Source organism: Carcharodon carcharias, chromosome 3 (assembly GCF_017639515.1).
Source record: "Carcharodon carcharias isolate sCarCar2 chromosome 3, sCarCar2.pri, whole genome shotgun sequence".
Lineage (NCBI taxonomy): Eukaryota > Metazoa > Chordata > Chondrichthyes > Lamniformes > Lamnidae > Carcharodon > Carcharodon carcharias.
Window position 1 is genome coordinate 619,064 of NC_054469.1, and position 16,105 is coordinate 635,168.

Consider the following 16,105-nt stretch of genomic DNA (forward strand, 5'->3'; position numbering starts at 1 on the left):
TTCTAACAGGACTAGACAGGGTAGATGCAGGAAGGATGTTCCCGATGCTGGGGGAGTCCAGAACCAGGGGATATGGATATGGGGTAGATCATTTAGGACCGAGATGAGGAGAAATTTCTTCACCCAGAGAGTGGTGAGCCTGTGGAATTCGTTACCGCAGAAAGTAGTTGAGGCCAAAACATTGTATGTTTTCAAGAAGTTAGATAAAGCTCTTGGGGTGAAAAGGGTCAAAGGATATGGGGAGAAAGTGGGAGCAAGCTATTGAGTTGGATGATCAGCCATGATCATAATGAATGGCGGAGCAGGCTCGAAGGGCTGAATGGCCTACTCCTGCTCCTAGTTTCTATGTTTCACTGTTAAAAGTGGCAAATGGAATTCAACCCAGAGAAGTGTGAGGTGATGTATTTGGGGAGGGAAAATAATGCAAAGGAACACACAAGAACTGAGAGGATATTGATGAGGAGTGAATGTCCACAGATCCCTGAAGGTAGCAGCACAAGTCAATAAGGGGGTTAAGAAGGCATATGGAATCCTTTCCTTTATTAGCCAAGGCGTAAAATATAAGACCATAAGACAGAAAACATAGGAGCAGAAGTAGGCCATTCGGCCCATCGAATCTTCTCTGCCATTCAGTGAGATCATAGCTGATCTGATAATCCTCAACTCCGCTTTCCTGCCTTTTCCCCATAACCCTTGATTCCCTTACTGATTAAAAATCTGTCTATCTCAGCCTTGAATATACTGAACGACCCAGCCTCTACAGCCCTCTGCGGTAAAGAATTCCACAATTCACTGCCCTCTGAGAGAAGAAATTCCTCCTCATCTCTGTTTTAAATTGTTGACCCCCTTACTCTGAGATGATGCCCTCTGGTCCTAGACTCTCCCACAAGGGGAAACAACCTCTCAGCATTTACCCTGTCAAGCCCCTAAAAATCTTATATGTTTCAATAAGGTCGCCTCTCATTCTTCTAAACTCCAATGAGTACAGGCCCAACCTACTCAACCTCTCCTCATAAAGAAATCCCTCCATATCCGGCATCAACCTAATGAACCTTCTCTGGACTGCCTCCAATGCCAGCATATCTTTCCTTAGATAAGGGGCCAAAACTGTTCACAGTATTCTAGGTGTGGTCTAACTAGTGCCTTGTATAGTTTTAGCAAGACTTCCTGATTTTTATACTCCATTCCCTTTGAAATAAAGGCCAACATTCCATTTGCCTTCCCTATTACCTGTTGAACTTGTATGTTAGCTTTTTGTGATTCATACACGAGGACTCCCAAATCCCTCTGTGCTGCAGCTTTCTGCAGTCTTTCTCCATTTAAATAATATTCAGCTCCTCTATTCTTCCTGCCAAAGTGCAAAACCTCACATTTTCCCACATTATATTCCATCTGCCAAGTTTTTGCCCACTCACTTAACCTGTCTATATCCCTCTGTAGACTCCTTGTGTCAGCCTCACCACTTCCCTTCCCACCTATTTTTGTGTCACCTGCAAACTTGGCGATAGTACATTCACTTCCCTCATCCAAGTTGTTAATATAATCGTACCCCAGCACTGATCCCTGTGGCACTCCACTAGTTAAAGGTTGCCATCCTGAAAATACCCCCCTTTTCCCAACTCTCTGTTTTCTATTAGTTAGCCAATGCTCTATCCATGCTAATATATTACCTCCAACACTATGAGCTCTTATCTTATAAAGTAGCCTTATGTGTGGTACCTTATCGAATGCCTTTTGGAAATCCAAATATATCACATCTACTGGTTCTCCTTTATCTATCCTACTTGTTACCTACTCAAAGAATTCTAATAAATTTGTCAGGCATGATTTCCCCTTCATGAAGCCTCATTCTCTAAGAGGCCTATGTTCACTTTGGCCTCTCCCTTCCTTTTTATATATTTAAAGAAGCTCTTACTGTCCATTTTTATATTACTTGCTAGTTTACCATCAAAGTTTATTTTCTCCCTCTTTATTATCTTTCGGTCGTCTTTTGTGGGTTTTTTAAACTTTCCCAATCCTCTGGATTACCACTAATCTTTGTCACATTGTATGTCTTTTCTTTCACTTTGATATTGTCCTTAACTTCCTTGGTTAACCATGGTTGGTTTATCTCCTTCCTTGAATCCTTCTTCCTCACTGGAATATATCTTTGTTGTGAGTAATGAACTATTTTCTTAAACGTCTGCCATTGTTCATCAACTGTCTTTTCTGTTAACCTCCTTTCCCAGTCCACTCCAGCCAACTCTGCCCTCATTCCTTTGTAATGACCCTTATTTAGGTTTAGCACAGTTGTTCCCGACCCAAGTTTCTCATCCTCAAACTGAACGTTAAGTTCTACTCTACTATGGTCACTGTTTCCGAGGGGATCTTTTACTCTGATTATTTATTAAACTTACCTCATTACACATTACCAGATCCAAAAATAGCCTGATCCCTGGATGGATCCATAAAATATTGTTCTAAGAAACTGTCCCGAATACACTCTATGAATTCTTCCTCATGGCTACCACTGCCAATTTGATTTTCCCAATCTACATGTAGATTAAAGTCATCCGTGATTAATGTACTGCCTTTTTTACATGGTCTCATTATCTCCTGATTTATTCTCTGTCCTATAGTAAAGCTACTGTTAGGAGACCTATAGATGACTCCCACCAGTGTCGTCTTCCCCTTGTTATTTCTTACCTCCACCCAAATGGATTCTACATCTTCTGATCCAAGATCATTTCTTGCTATCATACTTATTCCATCCTGTACTAACAAAGCTACCCCACCACCCTTTCCTTCCTGTCTGTCCTTTCGAAAAGTCACATACCCTTGAATATTTAGTTTCCAGCTTTGATCTCCCTCTAACCATGTCTCTATAATGGCTATAAGATCATGCTCATTAATCTCAATTTGTGCCGTTAATTCATTTATTTTGTTCAAATGCTACGTGCATTTAAGTAAAGAGCCATTAATTTTGCCTTTGTTCCATTTTTTTCCCCTTTGACCCTATTTGCTGCTGTTTTGTTGTTTGTACACTCTGCCCCATCCTGTCACACTCTGGGTATCATTGCCTATAGCTGCCCTGCAAGGCTGCCATATCCTTTTGCTTTGTAAGCCTCTCTATTTAGTTTAAAGCCCTCTCGACAGCCCTAGTTATTTGATTCACCAGGTCACTGGTCCCAGCACAGCACCGGCATAAGAACACGGAGGTTATGCTGTATAAAAAATTAGTTAGACCACAGCTGAAGTACTGTGAGCAGTTCTGCTCACCTCATTACAGGGAGGCTGCAATTCCAATCGAGAGGAAACAGACGAGGTTTACAGGGATGTGGCCAGAGCTGGAAAATTGCAACTATGGGAAAAGATTGGAGAGGCTGGGGCTGTTCTCCTTGGAACAAAGGAGGCTGAGGGGAGATTTGACTGAGATGCACAAAATTGTGAGGGCCCTGGATAGAGTGGATGGGAAGGGCCTGTTTACTTTAGCAGAGAGGTCAGTGACTAGGGGATCATAGATTTAAAGTGAAACAAAAACAGAAAATGCTGGAAAAACTGAGCAGGTCTGACAGCATCTGTGGAGAGAAAGACAGAGTTAACGTTCCGAGTCTGTAAGACTCTTCTTCACGGACTCGAAACATTAACTCTGTCTTCCTCTCTACAGATGCTGTCAGACCTGCTGAGTTTTTCGAACATTTTTTGTTTTTGTTTCAGATTTCCAGCATCCGCAGTATTTTGCTTTTATCCTAGAGTTAAAGTGATTGGTAGAAAGATTAGAGGGGAGATGAGGAAAAGTTTCTTCACCCAGAGGGTTGTGGGGGTCTGGAACTTGCTGCCTGAAAGGGGAATAGAGGCTGAAACCCTGAACTCATTTAAAAGGTGTCTGGATATGCACCTCGAGTGCTGTAACCTGCAGGGCCACGGACCGAGTGCTGGGAAGTGGGATTAGACTGAGCGGCTCGTTTCATGGCCAGTGAAGACATGATGGGCAGAGTGGCCTCTTTCTGTGCCACAAACATTCTATGATTCTAATATTCTCTCCCTCTCTCTCTTTTACTGGCTGGTGTTTTCTCTCTCTGAGTATGTCTCTCTCTTTGACACACACACTCACTTACATGCCATCTCATGTTGTCTTCATGTAACTCCAGTTGGCACTGCATCTGAATGACCTGTTGGGAGAGCATGGCAAAGATTTCAGCACTTCACCCCATAATATTCAACACAATCCTACTTGCCCTTTTGCCTCAACCACCCTCCCTCCCCTGCACTCACTATCCCACTCACTCACTCACTTATCACCCTCCACCACTCTCCCTCCCACCCCATTCATTCCACCAGCTCACACCTGATGGGGAGGATCAATGAGCTGAGTTCCTCTTCACAGAATCAGAAAGGAACTACAGACAGGGTGGGGGGGAGGAGGGACCAGGAAGGGGGAGAGGGTGGTATCTGTGCTTGTGATACCTGCAGCTTCAGACTGATGTGGGTTGAAATCTCCCCGGGCCCCAGTTCCACAGGATCAGGGTACAAGCTGTTATACAACCGGGCATCAACGTTTGCCTACAAAGTTGTGTTCTGTGCCCCACACACTGTCCCTGGACTGCCTCCCTCATTGAACTGCGCTGCAGACAGTGAACATGCTAGCGCCTGACCTTACCTTCCTGGTCTCCTGCTCGTGGGCTTCTGGAACAGGAGATTTCACAGACTCTGCAGTTTCAGGGGGATGGTGCGGAGCCCAGAACAGATGATGCGGGCGATGGGAGGAAAAGTTCATTAAAGGATGGATTCCATTCCTGAAAGAGATCAGAGAGAGAAACAGAGAGAGAGAGAGAGAGAGAGAGAGAGTGCTCCAAGTCAGTTTACTAATTAAGAGGGAGGGAGGGGGAGAGAGAGAGCCTGAGAGAAAAGGGCCTGAGAGTCAGTTAAAAAGTGTGTGAGAGCAGAGAGAATCATATCAAATCATAAAATATCACAGCGCAGAGGGAGGCTATTCGGCCCATCATATTGGGCTGACCAACAAGGAGACATCCAGCTTAAAGCTCAAGGCTAAATGTGTTCTAAGCAGTTCAGGGAAGGTTTACCAGACTAATACCAGGAATGGGCAGCTTATCTTATGAGGAAAGGCTGGACAGGAGCATGCTCAAAGGGCCGAGTGGCCTATTCCTACTCCGTGTTTGCATGTGTCCCGCTTTCCTGCTCTTGCCCTAGTAGGTTACGCACTTGAAGTGCATATCTAAGTACTTTTCAATATTATGAGGATTTCTGCCTCCACCAGCCTTTCAGACAGTGAGGATTTGCACTTAGTGCAGTAGTGGACAGGGAAAAGGATGTTTAATCTGCTGGCCACAATGGGGGGTTTTTATACTGTATCCCCCCAATCCTACCTCATTAATCATGGATTACCAGGAAACACACCGGGTCACTGGCACGCTGTCTGCTCATTCCCTGCCCCACCATCATCTCAGGCCTTCTGTAAACCGGGTGCCATATTTAAAGGGCAGCCCTGCACAGGGCCAACTCTCTTCAAGGGATCAGAAGCTGCTGCAAAGCCATGGCTGTCAAAGGGAGGAAACATACTGCCCCCAAATCTAACAACGCCTCCCTCAGACACCTACTGGGTGCAGTGGAGGCCCCGTCACAAAGTCCTTTATCCCCCTCTGGGCGGAGACCAGCAAGCGAGGTCACCAATCCAGCCTGGGAGGTGATGGCAGTGGTCAGCACCAATGCCCTGTGAAAGAGGGCAGCCAGCTAGTGCCAAAAGAGGATGAATGATCTCTTCTGTTCCGCCAGGGTTAGTCACTCTTCTCACCACTCCCAACTCAGACACTCACAAACCCATCACACACCCACAGGCCCCTCACTCACTGCCAGTGCGAGGGACATCACCATTCACTCTCTCACACTCATCATCATTGTCCTCATCCTGTCCATGGGATCACTCACCACCCACACAGGCCAGGTATACTTACCATCTGCCCCAGCAGGAGTCCTGCTTACACTCTCTCCATCGCTATCCATGCAGGACAAGCTGACACACAACAACAGAAAGAGGTTGCAGACCGGTGGAGGAGTGCCTGAAATCCAGGTCCTCACGGACTTTGAAGACAGATCCATCCAGCTGGCCGGCGATGACAGGGACCGGTCCTGTGCTGACCGTGAGGTCGGCGCTGCTCTACCAAGTGAGGGTCCAGCAGTGCAACATCCATCAGACATCCAGGCTGTGAGTGATGTGTCCTCTTTCACAGGCCACTGCCATGCCCTAATTATCTCCCCTTGCTTTCACAGGCACATCTGGGAAACAGCTGACAGAGACCATGACCCAGGGCCTCCAATCAAGTCCTGAGGGAACCTCTGAAGAGGAATCTGGAGGCCCCCTCTCTGAAGACCCATCACAGCCTCACTCACACCCTCCACCAGCGCAGAGACACACACCTCAGTGGGACCTAGCTTTAGAGTAGCCTCGGGATCACAATCTGCTGAGCACATCGCACTGTCTGATCCACAGCAGGTGGAGACAGGGACTTCCCAGGTCGCCGGCACTTGGAGGAGCTGCTGGAGGCCAGAACGTTGCTGAGTCCGAGTCAGATGAGGAGCCTCTGGATTCGGTCATGTTACAGTTGCTGGAGCTGCAAAGACAAGCTCGGGAACATCAGGAAGGGATATCCGCTGCACTCCTCAGGTTGTAAGGTATGATGGAGGAGTCTGTCCACCATCACTCTGAGGTGATAGCGCCGGCATTGCCAACGCACCGAGGTCAACACTGGCAGGATGGTGGCTGCCATGGAGACCTTGGTCCAGGACCTCACTCCTGCACTGCTGCACGGGCTCAACTCCATCACTGATGCCGTAGTTGGTCCCCAACAGTGTGTATGTGAGAGGGGGGCCGGCCAGCTCGATCTCACTCCAGCTGCCCCTTCTCCTCAAGGAGTCAGCCTGGGGCCCTCGGACACCCATAGGGAGCAGGATCAGTAGGTGTACTCTCTGTGCCTATCCATCCAGGTGACTCTGAGAGTGTCCGGCCCATCCGAATCCCCTCTTCCTGTGACCTCAGCAGCTCCAGCTCCACAGGCCGAGGAGGGTGTCACTGCCACACAGCAGGACCCTGAAAGCAGGCCGGGGACTTCCAGGTCTCAGCCCTCCAGAGGATGCCCACCAAGGTCACCACAGACAGGGCGTCACAGTCAGCAGGCTGCCCCCACCTCCACTGTGGATGTCCGGGGAGCACCAAGACGGAGCGGCAGGGTTAGGGAGGTTAAGAAGATGTAGTTACACAGCCTGGGACACGGGTGTTAATCACTTGTACATAATGTTCACTATTGTCAGTAATCTCCCAAGAATGTCTCCCTGCCTGTGGCTCCTTGTTCTGATGAGCAGTGTTCCTGTCACTCAGATGTGAAACCTTTCTGTACAAGATAAAGGCAGGTGTCTCAGTCCAGGGCCTCTTCCCTGTGTCTGTGCAGCCTTCAGACCACAGTGATGGTCCAGCCTCACACTCCCTGGACACATTACTGATGCCTGCACCTCGATGGTGCTGGTCATTGCTGCCAGAATGTAGTGGGCAGGCGTCACAGAGTTCCCTCATTCTCTCTGTGTGCTCTCAGCACCTTAAGGTGGGGCTGGTCCCCAACTCTTCAGCATCCGTGACCAGTGAGGCTGTGCTCCAGCTCCTGAAGGGCTGAGGGTGCTGAAAGGGGACAAAGGATCAGGTGTTTCTGAAGTTTCATGGCTGCGTCTCCGTGATATGACCCTGATCACAGAGAGTAAGCTGCTTTCCTCTCCTCCTTCTCTGCTCCCTGTCAGCCATGAGGCAGGTCACTAAATCACCAGGCTCCACCATCCTGATGTTCTCCTCCTGTAGGGTCAAAGAGAGAGATGTGTGGGTTAGTACGGGTGTACTAGGAACCTCTCTTGGTTAAGTCTGAAGGCCTCTTCACACACGCTGGACAGTGTTGGCCACCACTTGGATGGCCAGAGTTTAGTGCGCTGTTTGGCTGCCTGAAACCTCACCCACCTCCGCCCCATTCCACCTGACCGATTGGCAGCAGCTTTGCCCATTGGACTACAGGCTGTGCCCTCAGCTCAGGCACAGGCATTCTCCTAACACACACTGCAAGGCTGCACTGTTAGCTTCAACCATGGGGGAGACTGGTCCAGCACTGGGAAAAAGCAACTTGCCTGTGCCTCCCCCACTTCCGAATGTGCAGTGCCTTTTCCTTGGTGTCCTATGGGTGATGCTCGCAAGTGTTGAGCAAGGCCCTGTGCCCTCACCTCCAAGGCTGTGTGCCCTCAACTCCAAGGCCCTGTGCCCTCACCTTTAAGGCCCTGTGCCCTCACCTCCAAGGCTGTGTGCCCTCACCTCCAAGGCCGTGTGCCCTCACCTCCAAGGCTGTGTGCCCTCACCTCCAAGGCTGTGTGCCCTCACCTCCAAGGCTGTGTGCCCTCACCTCCAAGGCCCTGTGCCCTCACCTCCAAGGCCCTGTGCCCTCACCTCCAAGGCCGTGTGCCCTCACCTCCAACGCTGTGTGCCCTCACCTCCAAGGCTGTGTGCCCTCACCTCCAAGGCCCTGTGCCCTCACCTCCAAGGCCCTGTGCCCTCACCTCCAAGGCCGTGTGCCCTCACCTCCAAGGCTGTGTGCCCTCACCTCCAAGGCTGTGTGCCCTCACCTCCAAGGCCCTGTGCCCTCACCTCCAAGGCTGTGTGCCCTCACCTCCAAGGCCCTGTGCCCTCACCTCCAAGCTCCCCTCGAAGTTCAGGTCACCAGGTGCCTGCCTGTTAAAGGCAGCTGTGAAACTCGCCGCGCTGAAGTCACGCCAATGTGTGCGGTAAATTTGACATGGGGGGCGATGGCTTTGGCGAGCAGGGCTTATAATGAGACCCAAATGTATGAAAGCTATGTTCCTGATGTGCAGCAGTGGGGAAGGCTGCCCACCATCGACAGGAGGAGTGGACGATCACAAACTGGTTTCATGATGGCATAAAACCGATTTTTGGCCTTCTCACCATATTGTCCACTCACCCCCACCGTGACTTCCAATGTCAATGGGGCTGGGAAATTCCAGCCAACATTCCATTTGCCTTCTGATATGCTGTACCTGCATCCTAACTTTTCCTGATTCATGTACCAGGACACCCAGATCCCTCTGTACCACTGAGTTCTGCAATCTCTCTCCATTTAAATAATTTGTTCTTTTTCTATTCTTACCAAAGTCATTAATTGGTGTTTTAGCAAACACAGAAACACATCCTCAAACATCCAATTACAAAAGCCTGTTCTGTTTGTGAGTAAAACACTTAAAACACTCACTTCACATCCTCCAGGAACTTGTCCAGTTCCAATGTGGATACATGGGAATATCTAGAATAGAGGGACAACAGTCAATGAATCACCAAACATCAATAAATGGAGCAATGAATTGTTGCATATGGAACAAAACCTGATCCCCGTGGGTCAGTGCTGACCCCTCAGATTCCTGAATGATCTGTGCTGACTCTTCAGAACTGCTATCAATATGAGGTTTTATAAGGAGAAGAAAAGAGTTGACGTTTCGAGTCCTCATGACCATGAGGACTCGAAACGTCAACTCTTTTCTTCTCCGCCGATGCTGCCAGACCTGCTGAGTTTTTCCAGGTAATTCTGTTTTTGTTTTGGATTTCCAGCATCCGCAGGTTTTTTGTTTTTATCTCTGAGGTTTTATAAGGTGGTTACGATTTAAACCGATTCTTTAAAGTAAAATGGAGTAATGAAGTGGGTCATGTGATCTGCTATGCATTCTGCCTGACAACACAGCCTGTATGGCTTTGTTACATTGGAGATGGGGGGCCCAGGTCATGTGCTATTGAAATTCACATGCCAGTTTAACACCTGAAAACAAATGCGGGCACAGGTATTCTGGTTAATGCAGACTTTTTTTCTGAGAGACTTTAAATAACTCGAGAGAGAGAGAGAGAGAGAGAAAGAACAGCGTTGCTGTGGTCTACAGAGAGAAAAGGTTGTTTTCTCTGTTAGCTACCAGACAGCATGCTGGAGAAAGCTTGTTTAAGGGCTGGAGAGATGGAACCTGCAGTGATAACCCTGACGAGGCGAGGCGAGGAAATCCCTGGAAAGGGCCTTAGAGCTGAAAGTCAGTTTGGGAATTCTGAAAGGATTGAGGGACAGGACCTTTGACAATCACTGAACATTTTGACTTGACAAAATGGGGAGATGCCAGCCCATTGGAAGCTGAGGAGAGCTGTGGACTGTTTCCCACATTGACTGTAATCCTGTGGGAAACATGCTGTAATATGTATATATGCAGCGTGGGTAATTGACCATGCTAAGGGTTATCTTTTTTGTAGTTTACAATATTAGTTACCTGCTAGTTAATGTTTAGTTTTGTTGCTTTTAGTTTGTTTGTTACAATAAAAGCCTTAAAGTTTGAAACCTTGGCCTGGATTTTCATCAAGTCAGGATGACTTGGGAACCCTTCCAAAATGGCAGGCGGATCCCGATTCCGGGATTCCCGACCCCATTCCCGGGCTGTCTGATTTTCAGGAATGCCTTTAAAGCATGCAGGCTGGTTTGGGTCAAAAGCCCACTTCTGGCATTCCCAACCAGGTCAGCTCCATCATGGAGACAGGCATGGTGAACTCCTCCACAATTTTACTGGACTCAGGCCAGGTTTCTCGGACTCAGAGGAGTCATGAACCCTTGTCTACAACCCTTCAAAGTTAAGTTCAGAAGGCCCTCCTCATGCCCTCTATGCCAAGCTATGCCCCTCCTCCCATCCCCGTCATGCCCCTCAAGAGATCTATGTCAAGCTACGGCACTTCTATCCGCATTGATCCACTATAGAACTAATGAACCCTTTAGTCATAGAGCCATAAAGGTCTACAGCACAGAAAAAGGTCCTTCAGCCCATTGAGTCTGTGCCAGTCAAACAAGTACCTAACTATTCTAATCCCATTTCCCAGCACTAGGCCCATAGTCTTGTATGCCATGTGGCATCACAAGTGCACATCCATATACTTCTTAAATGTTATCAGTGTTTCTGCCTCCACCAGCCTTTCAGGCAGTGAGTTCCAGGTTCCCACCACCCTCTGGGTGAAAACATTCTTCCTTACATCCCCTCTAAACATCCTGCCCCCTACCTTAAATCTATGCCCCCTGGTTATTGATCCCTCCACCAAGGGGAAAAGTTCCTTCCTGTCTACCCTATCTATGTCCCTCATAATTTTATACACCTCAATCATGTCCCCCCTCAATCTCCTCTGCTCCAAGGAAAATAACCCCAGTCTATCCAATCTCTCCTCATAACTAAAACTCTCCAGCCCAGGCAACATCCTGGTAAATCTCCTCTGCACTCTCTCTAGTGAAATCACATCCTTCCTGTAATGCGGATTCCAGAACTGCACGCAATACTCTAGCTGTGGCCTAACCAGCATTTTATACAGCTCCAGCATAACCTCCCGGCTCTTATATTCTATGCCTCGGCTAATAAAGGCAAGTATCCCATATGCCTTCTTAACCACCTTATCTACCTGTCCCGCTACATTAAGGGACCGGTGGACATGCACACCAAGGTCCCTCTGATCCTCGGTACTTCCCAGGGTCCTACTATTCATCGTGAATTCCCATGCCTTGTTTGTCCTGCCCAAGTGCATCATCTCACACTTATCCAGATTAAATTCCATTTGCCACTGATCAGCCTATTTGACCAGCCCATCTATATCCTCCTGTAATCTAAGGCTATCTTCCTCACTATTTACCACCCCACCAATTTGCATGTCATCCCTGAACTTACTGATCCACCCTCCTACATTCAAATCTAATTCATTTATATATACCACAAACAGCAAGGGACCCAACACCGATCCCTGTGGAACCTCACCGGACACAGGCATCCAGTCACAAACACACCCCTCAACCATCACCCTCTGCTTCCTGCCACTCAGCCAATTCTGGATCCAATTTGCCAAATTGTCTTGGATCCCATGGGCTCTTACCTTCGTTATCAATCTCCCATGCGGGACCTTATCAAAAGCCTTGCTGAAGTCCAAGTAGACCACGTCAAATGCATTGCCCTCATCTACACACCTGGTCACCTCTTTGAAAAATTCAATCAAATTGGTCAAACATGACCTCCCCTTAACAAAACCATGCTGACTGTCCTTGATTAATCCCTGCCTCTCCAAGTGTAGATTAATTTTGTCCCTCCGAATTGCTTCCAATAGTTTCCCCACCACTGAGGTTAGACTGACTGGCCTGTAGTTCCCTGGTTTATCCCTTCCTCCCTTCTTGAATAACAGTACCACATTGGCTGTCCTCCAGTCCTCTGGCACCTCTCCTGTGGTCAGAGAGGTATTGAAAATTATTGCCAGCGCCCCTGCTATCCCCTCTCTTGCCTCACTCAACAGCCTGGGATACATTTCATCCGGGCCTGGAGATTTATCTACTTTAAAACTTGCCAGACCACTCAGAACCTCCCCCCTTTCTACGCCAATTTCTTTAATTATATCACAGTCCTTCTCACTTGTGAATAGCGCCCCCCCCCAACCCCGCTACCCACCCCCCTCCCTGCCCCCCCACCCCGTCACACACACCCCACCACCCCTCCCCGCTATACACCCCCCACCCCGCTATACACCCCCCACCCACCACCCCTCCCCCACCCCCCGCCCCTCCCCCACTCCGCACACACCCCCCACCTCCCGCCGCTCCACCCCCCACACACCCCCCACCCCCCACCCCCCGCCCCTCCACCCCCCCCACACCCCCCCACCCCTCCCCCACACCCCACACACCCCCCACCCCCACCCCCCGCCCCTCCCCCACGCCCCACACACCCCCCACCCCCCACCCCCCCGCCCCTCCCCCACACCCCACACACCCCCCCACCCCTCCCCCACACCCCACACACCCCCCACCCCCACCCCCCGCCCCTCCCCCACGCCCCACACACCCCCCACCCCCACCCCCCGCCCCTCCCCCACACCCCACACACCCCCCACCCCCACCCCCCCACCGCACACCCCCCGCCCCCCCCCAGCAATGAAGATCCTGCCTTCGTGGGCAGGTTCTCAGGCTGAGCTGGGAACTTCTCCCACTCCCACTATCCGTCTCCGTGCTGGAAATCCAGCCCCAGCTACAATCCCTTCGAGTAGGTCACTGCGAATTCAAATCGGCTTTTAAATGTTATTGGTCTCTTCAGAGATAACAGACACCTGATTGGTCTGTACTCACCCTCACCCCTGATTGGTCTGTACTCGCCCCTCAGACCCCTGATTGGTCTGTACTCAGCCCTGATTGGTCTGTACTCATCCCTCATCTCTGATTGGTCTATATTCATCCCTCATCCCTGATTGGTCTGTACTCACACCTCATCCCTGATTGGTCTGTACTCGCCCTCACCCCTGATCGGTCCGTACTCAGTCCTGATTGGTCTGTACTCACCCCTCACCTCTGATTGGTCTGTACTCAGCCCTGATTGGTCTATATTGTTTTAGCTCAGATTCCATTCAGACAGTGGCCAGAATTTTGCGGCCCCAGTGTGACAGGGGGCGGGGCTGTAAAATGCGACGAGTCATCCTAAACACCATGAATTTTGGCGGGAAGGTAAAATGCCACTGTCATAGAATTCCAGCCAATGTGTATCCTGCAAGAGTCAGTGCTAAACTCCGAGCTCCCTTCCTGTGTCAAACCACAGCTGATCATCGGTTTAATGTCCGGTTAATATTATTTACTAATTCCTCATTGGTTACTCTCTGAGCTGTGGATAGGATTGTCACAATCTCTTACCTCCACTGAACCCCAGCACGATCCCGGTGCTGAATCTCTGCCATCACTGCACTGCCATTAATCCTCTTGGTCATCTCCTCCACACAGTTATCCTGCATCAGGTCTGGAACAATAAGCCCAAACTGCAGTTAGAATCAAACAGCTACTTCATTCATAGAGTCATTTATTGTACAGAAGGAGACCATTTAGACTATCAACTCCATTCTGGCTTCCCACAGAGCAATCCAGTCAGTCCCATTCCCATGCTCTATCCCAGTATCCCTACAAGTTGATCTCCTTCTAGTGCCCATCCAATTTCGTTTGAAATCATTGTCTCCAATTCCACGTCCCCTCTTAGCAAGTTCCAGGTCAGTTTCACTCACTGCTTAAAAAATTTCTTCCTCACATCCTCCTGCATCACTTGCCCTAAACCTTAAATATGTTTCCTCTACTCCTTGTACCATCAGCCAATGAGAACAGTTTTTCCTTGTCTCCCTTACCTAAACCTGTCATCATCTTGTACAGCCCTATCAAATCCCCCCTCAATCTCCTTCGCTCCAAGGAGAACAACCCCAGCTTCTCCAACCTCACCTTGTAACTAAAATCCATCATCCCTGGGATCATTCTGGTAAATCCTCTCTCACCCTCTCAGGGACCCTCACATCCTTCCTAAAGTGTGGTGACCAGAACTGGACACAAGACTCGAGTTGTGGCCTAACCAGAGCTTTATAAAGATTCAGCAGAACTTGCCTGCTTTTGTACTCAATGCCTCTATTAATAAGACCCACGATCCTGTACGCTTTGTTAACCTCTCTCTCAATATGTCCTAACACCTTCCAGGATGGATCTACATAGACCCCAGATCCCTCTGTCCCCGTGCACCCTTTAGAACTGTGACATTAAGGCTATATCGCTGCCCCATACCCTTTCTGCCAAAATGCATCGCCTCAGACTTCTCTGTATTAAATCCAGCTGCCACTTGTCTGCCCATTCTGCCAGCCTATCTATGCCCTGTTCCAGGTGATTCACATCATCCTCACTGTTAGCTACTCCTCTACGTTTGGTATCATCAGCAAATGTTGAAATTTTACTCTGTATTCCAAGACCCAAGATTTTTATACATATCAAAATATGCAGTGGTCCCACCACTGCCCCTTGGGGAACAGCACTGTCCACCATCCTCCAGTCTGAAAAATAAACATCAACTGTGACTCGCTGCTTTCTGTCCTTTTTATCCAGTTGGGCGAGTCTAAAGGCTCTGTATCTGAATGCACGGAGCATTCGCAATAAGGTAGATGAATTAGCAGCACAAATAGATGTAAACAGGTACAATATGATTGCAGTTATGGAGACATGGCTGCAGGGTGACCTAGGCTGGAAACTGAATATCTAAGGGTGCTCGATATTTAGGATGGACAGACAAATAGCAAAAGGAGGCACCGTGGTGTTGTTAGTTTCTTTTATTCATTCATGGGATGTGGGCTTCGCTGGCTGGACCAGCATTTATTGCCCATCACTAGTTGCCCTTGAGAAGGTGGTGGTGAGCTGCCTTCTTGAACTGCTGCAGTCCATGTGGTGTAGGTACACCCACAGTGCTGTTAGGGAGGGAGTTCCAGGATTTTGATCCAGTGACGGTGAAGGAACGACAATATATTTCCAATTCAGGATGGTGAGTGACTTGGAGGGGAACTTCCAGGTGGTGGTGTTCCCATCTATCTGCTGCCCTTGTCCTTCTAGATGGTAGTGGTCGTGGGTTTGGAAGGTGCTGTTGAAGGAGCCTTGGTGAATTCCTGCAGTGCATCTTGTAGATGGTACAAACTGCTGCTACTGTACGTCAGTGGTGGAGGGAGTGAATGTTTGTGGACGTGGTGCCAATCAAGTGGGCTGCTTTATCCTGGATGATGTCAAGCTTCTTGAGTGTTGTGATAGCTGCGCTCATCCAGGCAAGTGGGGAGTATTCCATCACACTCCTGACTTGTGCCTTGTAGATGGTAGACAAGCTTTGGAGAGTCAGGAGGTGAGTTACGCGCTGCAGGATTCCTAGTCTCTGACCTGCTCTTGTAGCCACAGTATTTATATGGCTAGTCCAGTTCAGCTTCTGGTCAATGGTTACCCCCAGGATGTTGATAGTGGGGGATTCAGTGATGGTAATGCCATTGAACATCAAGGGGTGATGGTTAGATTCTCTCTTGTTGGAGATGGTCATTGCCTGACACTTGTGAGGCATGAATGTTACTTGCCACTTGTCAGCCCAAGCCTGGATATTGTCCAGGTCTTGCTGCATTTGGACATGGACTGCTTCAGTATCTGAGGAGTCGTGAATGGTGCTGAACATTGTGCAATCATCAGAGAACATCCCCACTTCTGAC

General features: G+C 49.0%; 1 protein-coding gene across 1 annotated transcript in view; it reads right to left on the reverse strand.

Annotated features, from left to right (window-relative positions):
- The window catches only part of LOC121275733 (nuclear receptor-binding protein 2-like), a 153,335-nt gene that overhangs the window by 28,138 nt on the left and 109,092 nt on the right, over positions 1-16,105 (reverse strand). The window contains exons 5-8 of the mRNA XM_041183322.1: positions 13,758-13,860; positions 9,288-9,338; positions 4,640-4,775; positions 4,098-4,151 (exon numbers count right to left, since the gene is read on the reverse strand). Of these exons, the coding sequence (XP_041039256.1) occupies positions 4,098-4,151; positions 4,640-4,775; positions 9,288-9,338; positions 13,758-13,860 (344 nt within the window). The remainder of the gene's footprint in view (positions 1-4,097; positions 4,152-4,639; positions 4,776-9,287; positions 9,339-13,757; positions 13,861-16,105) is intronic.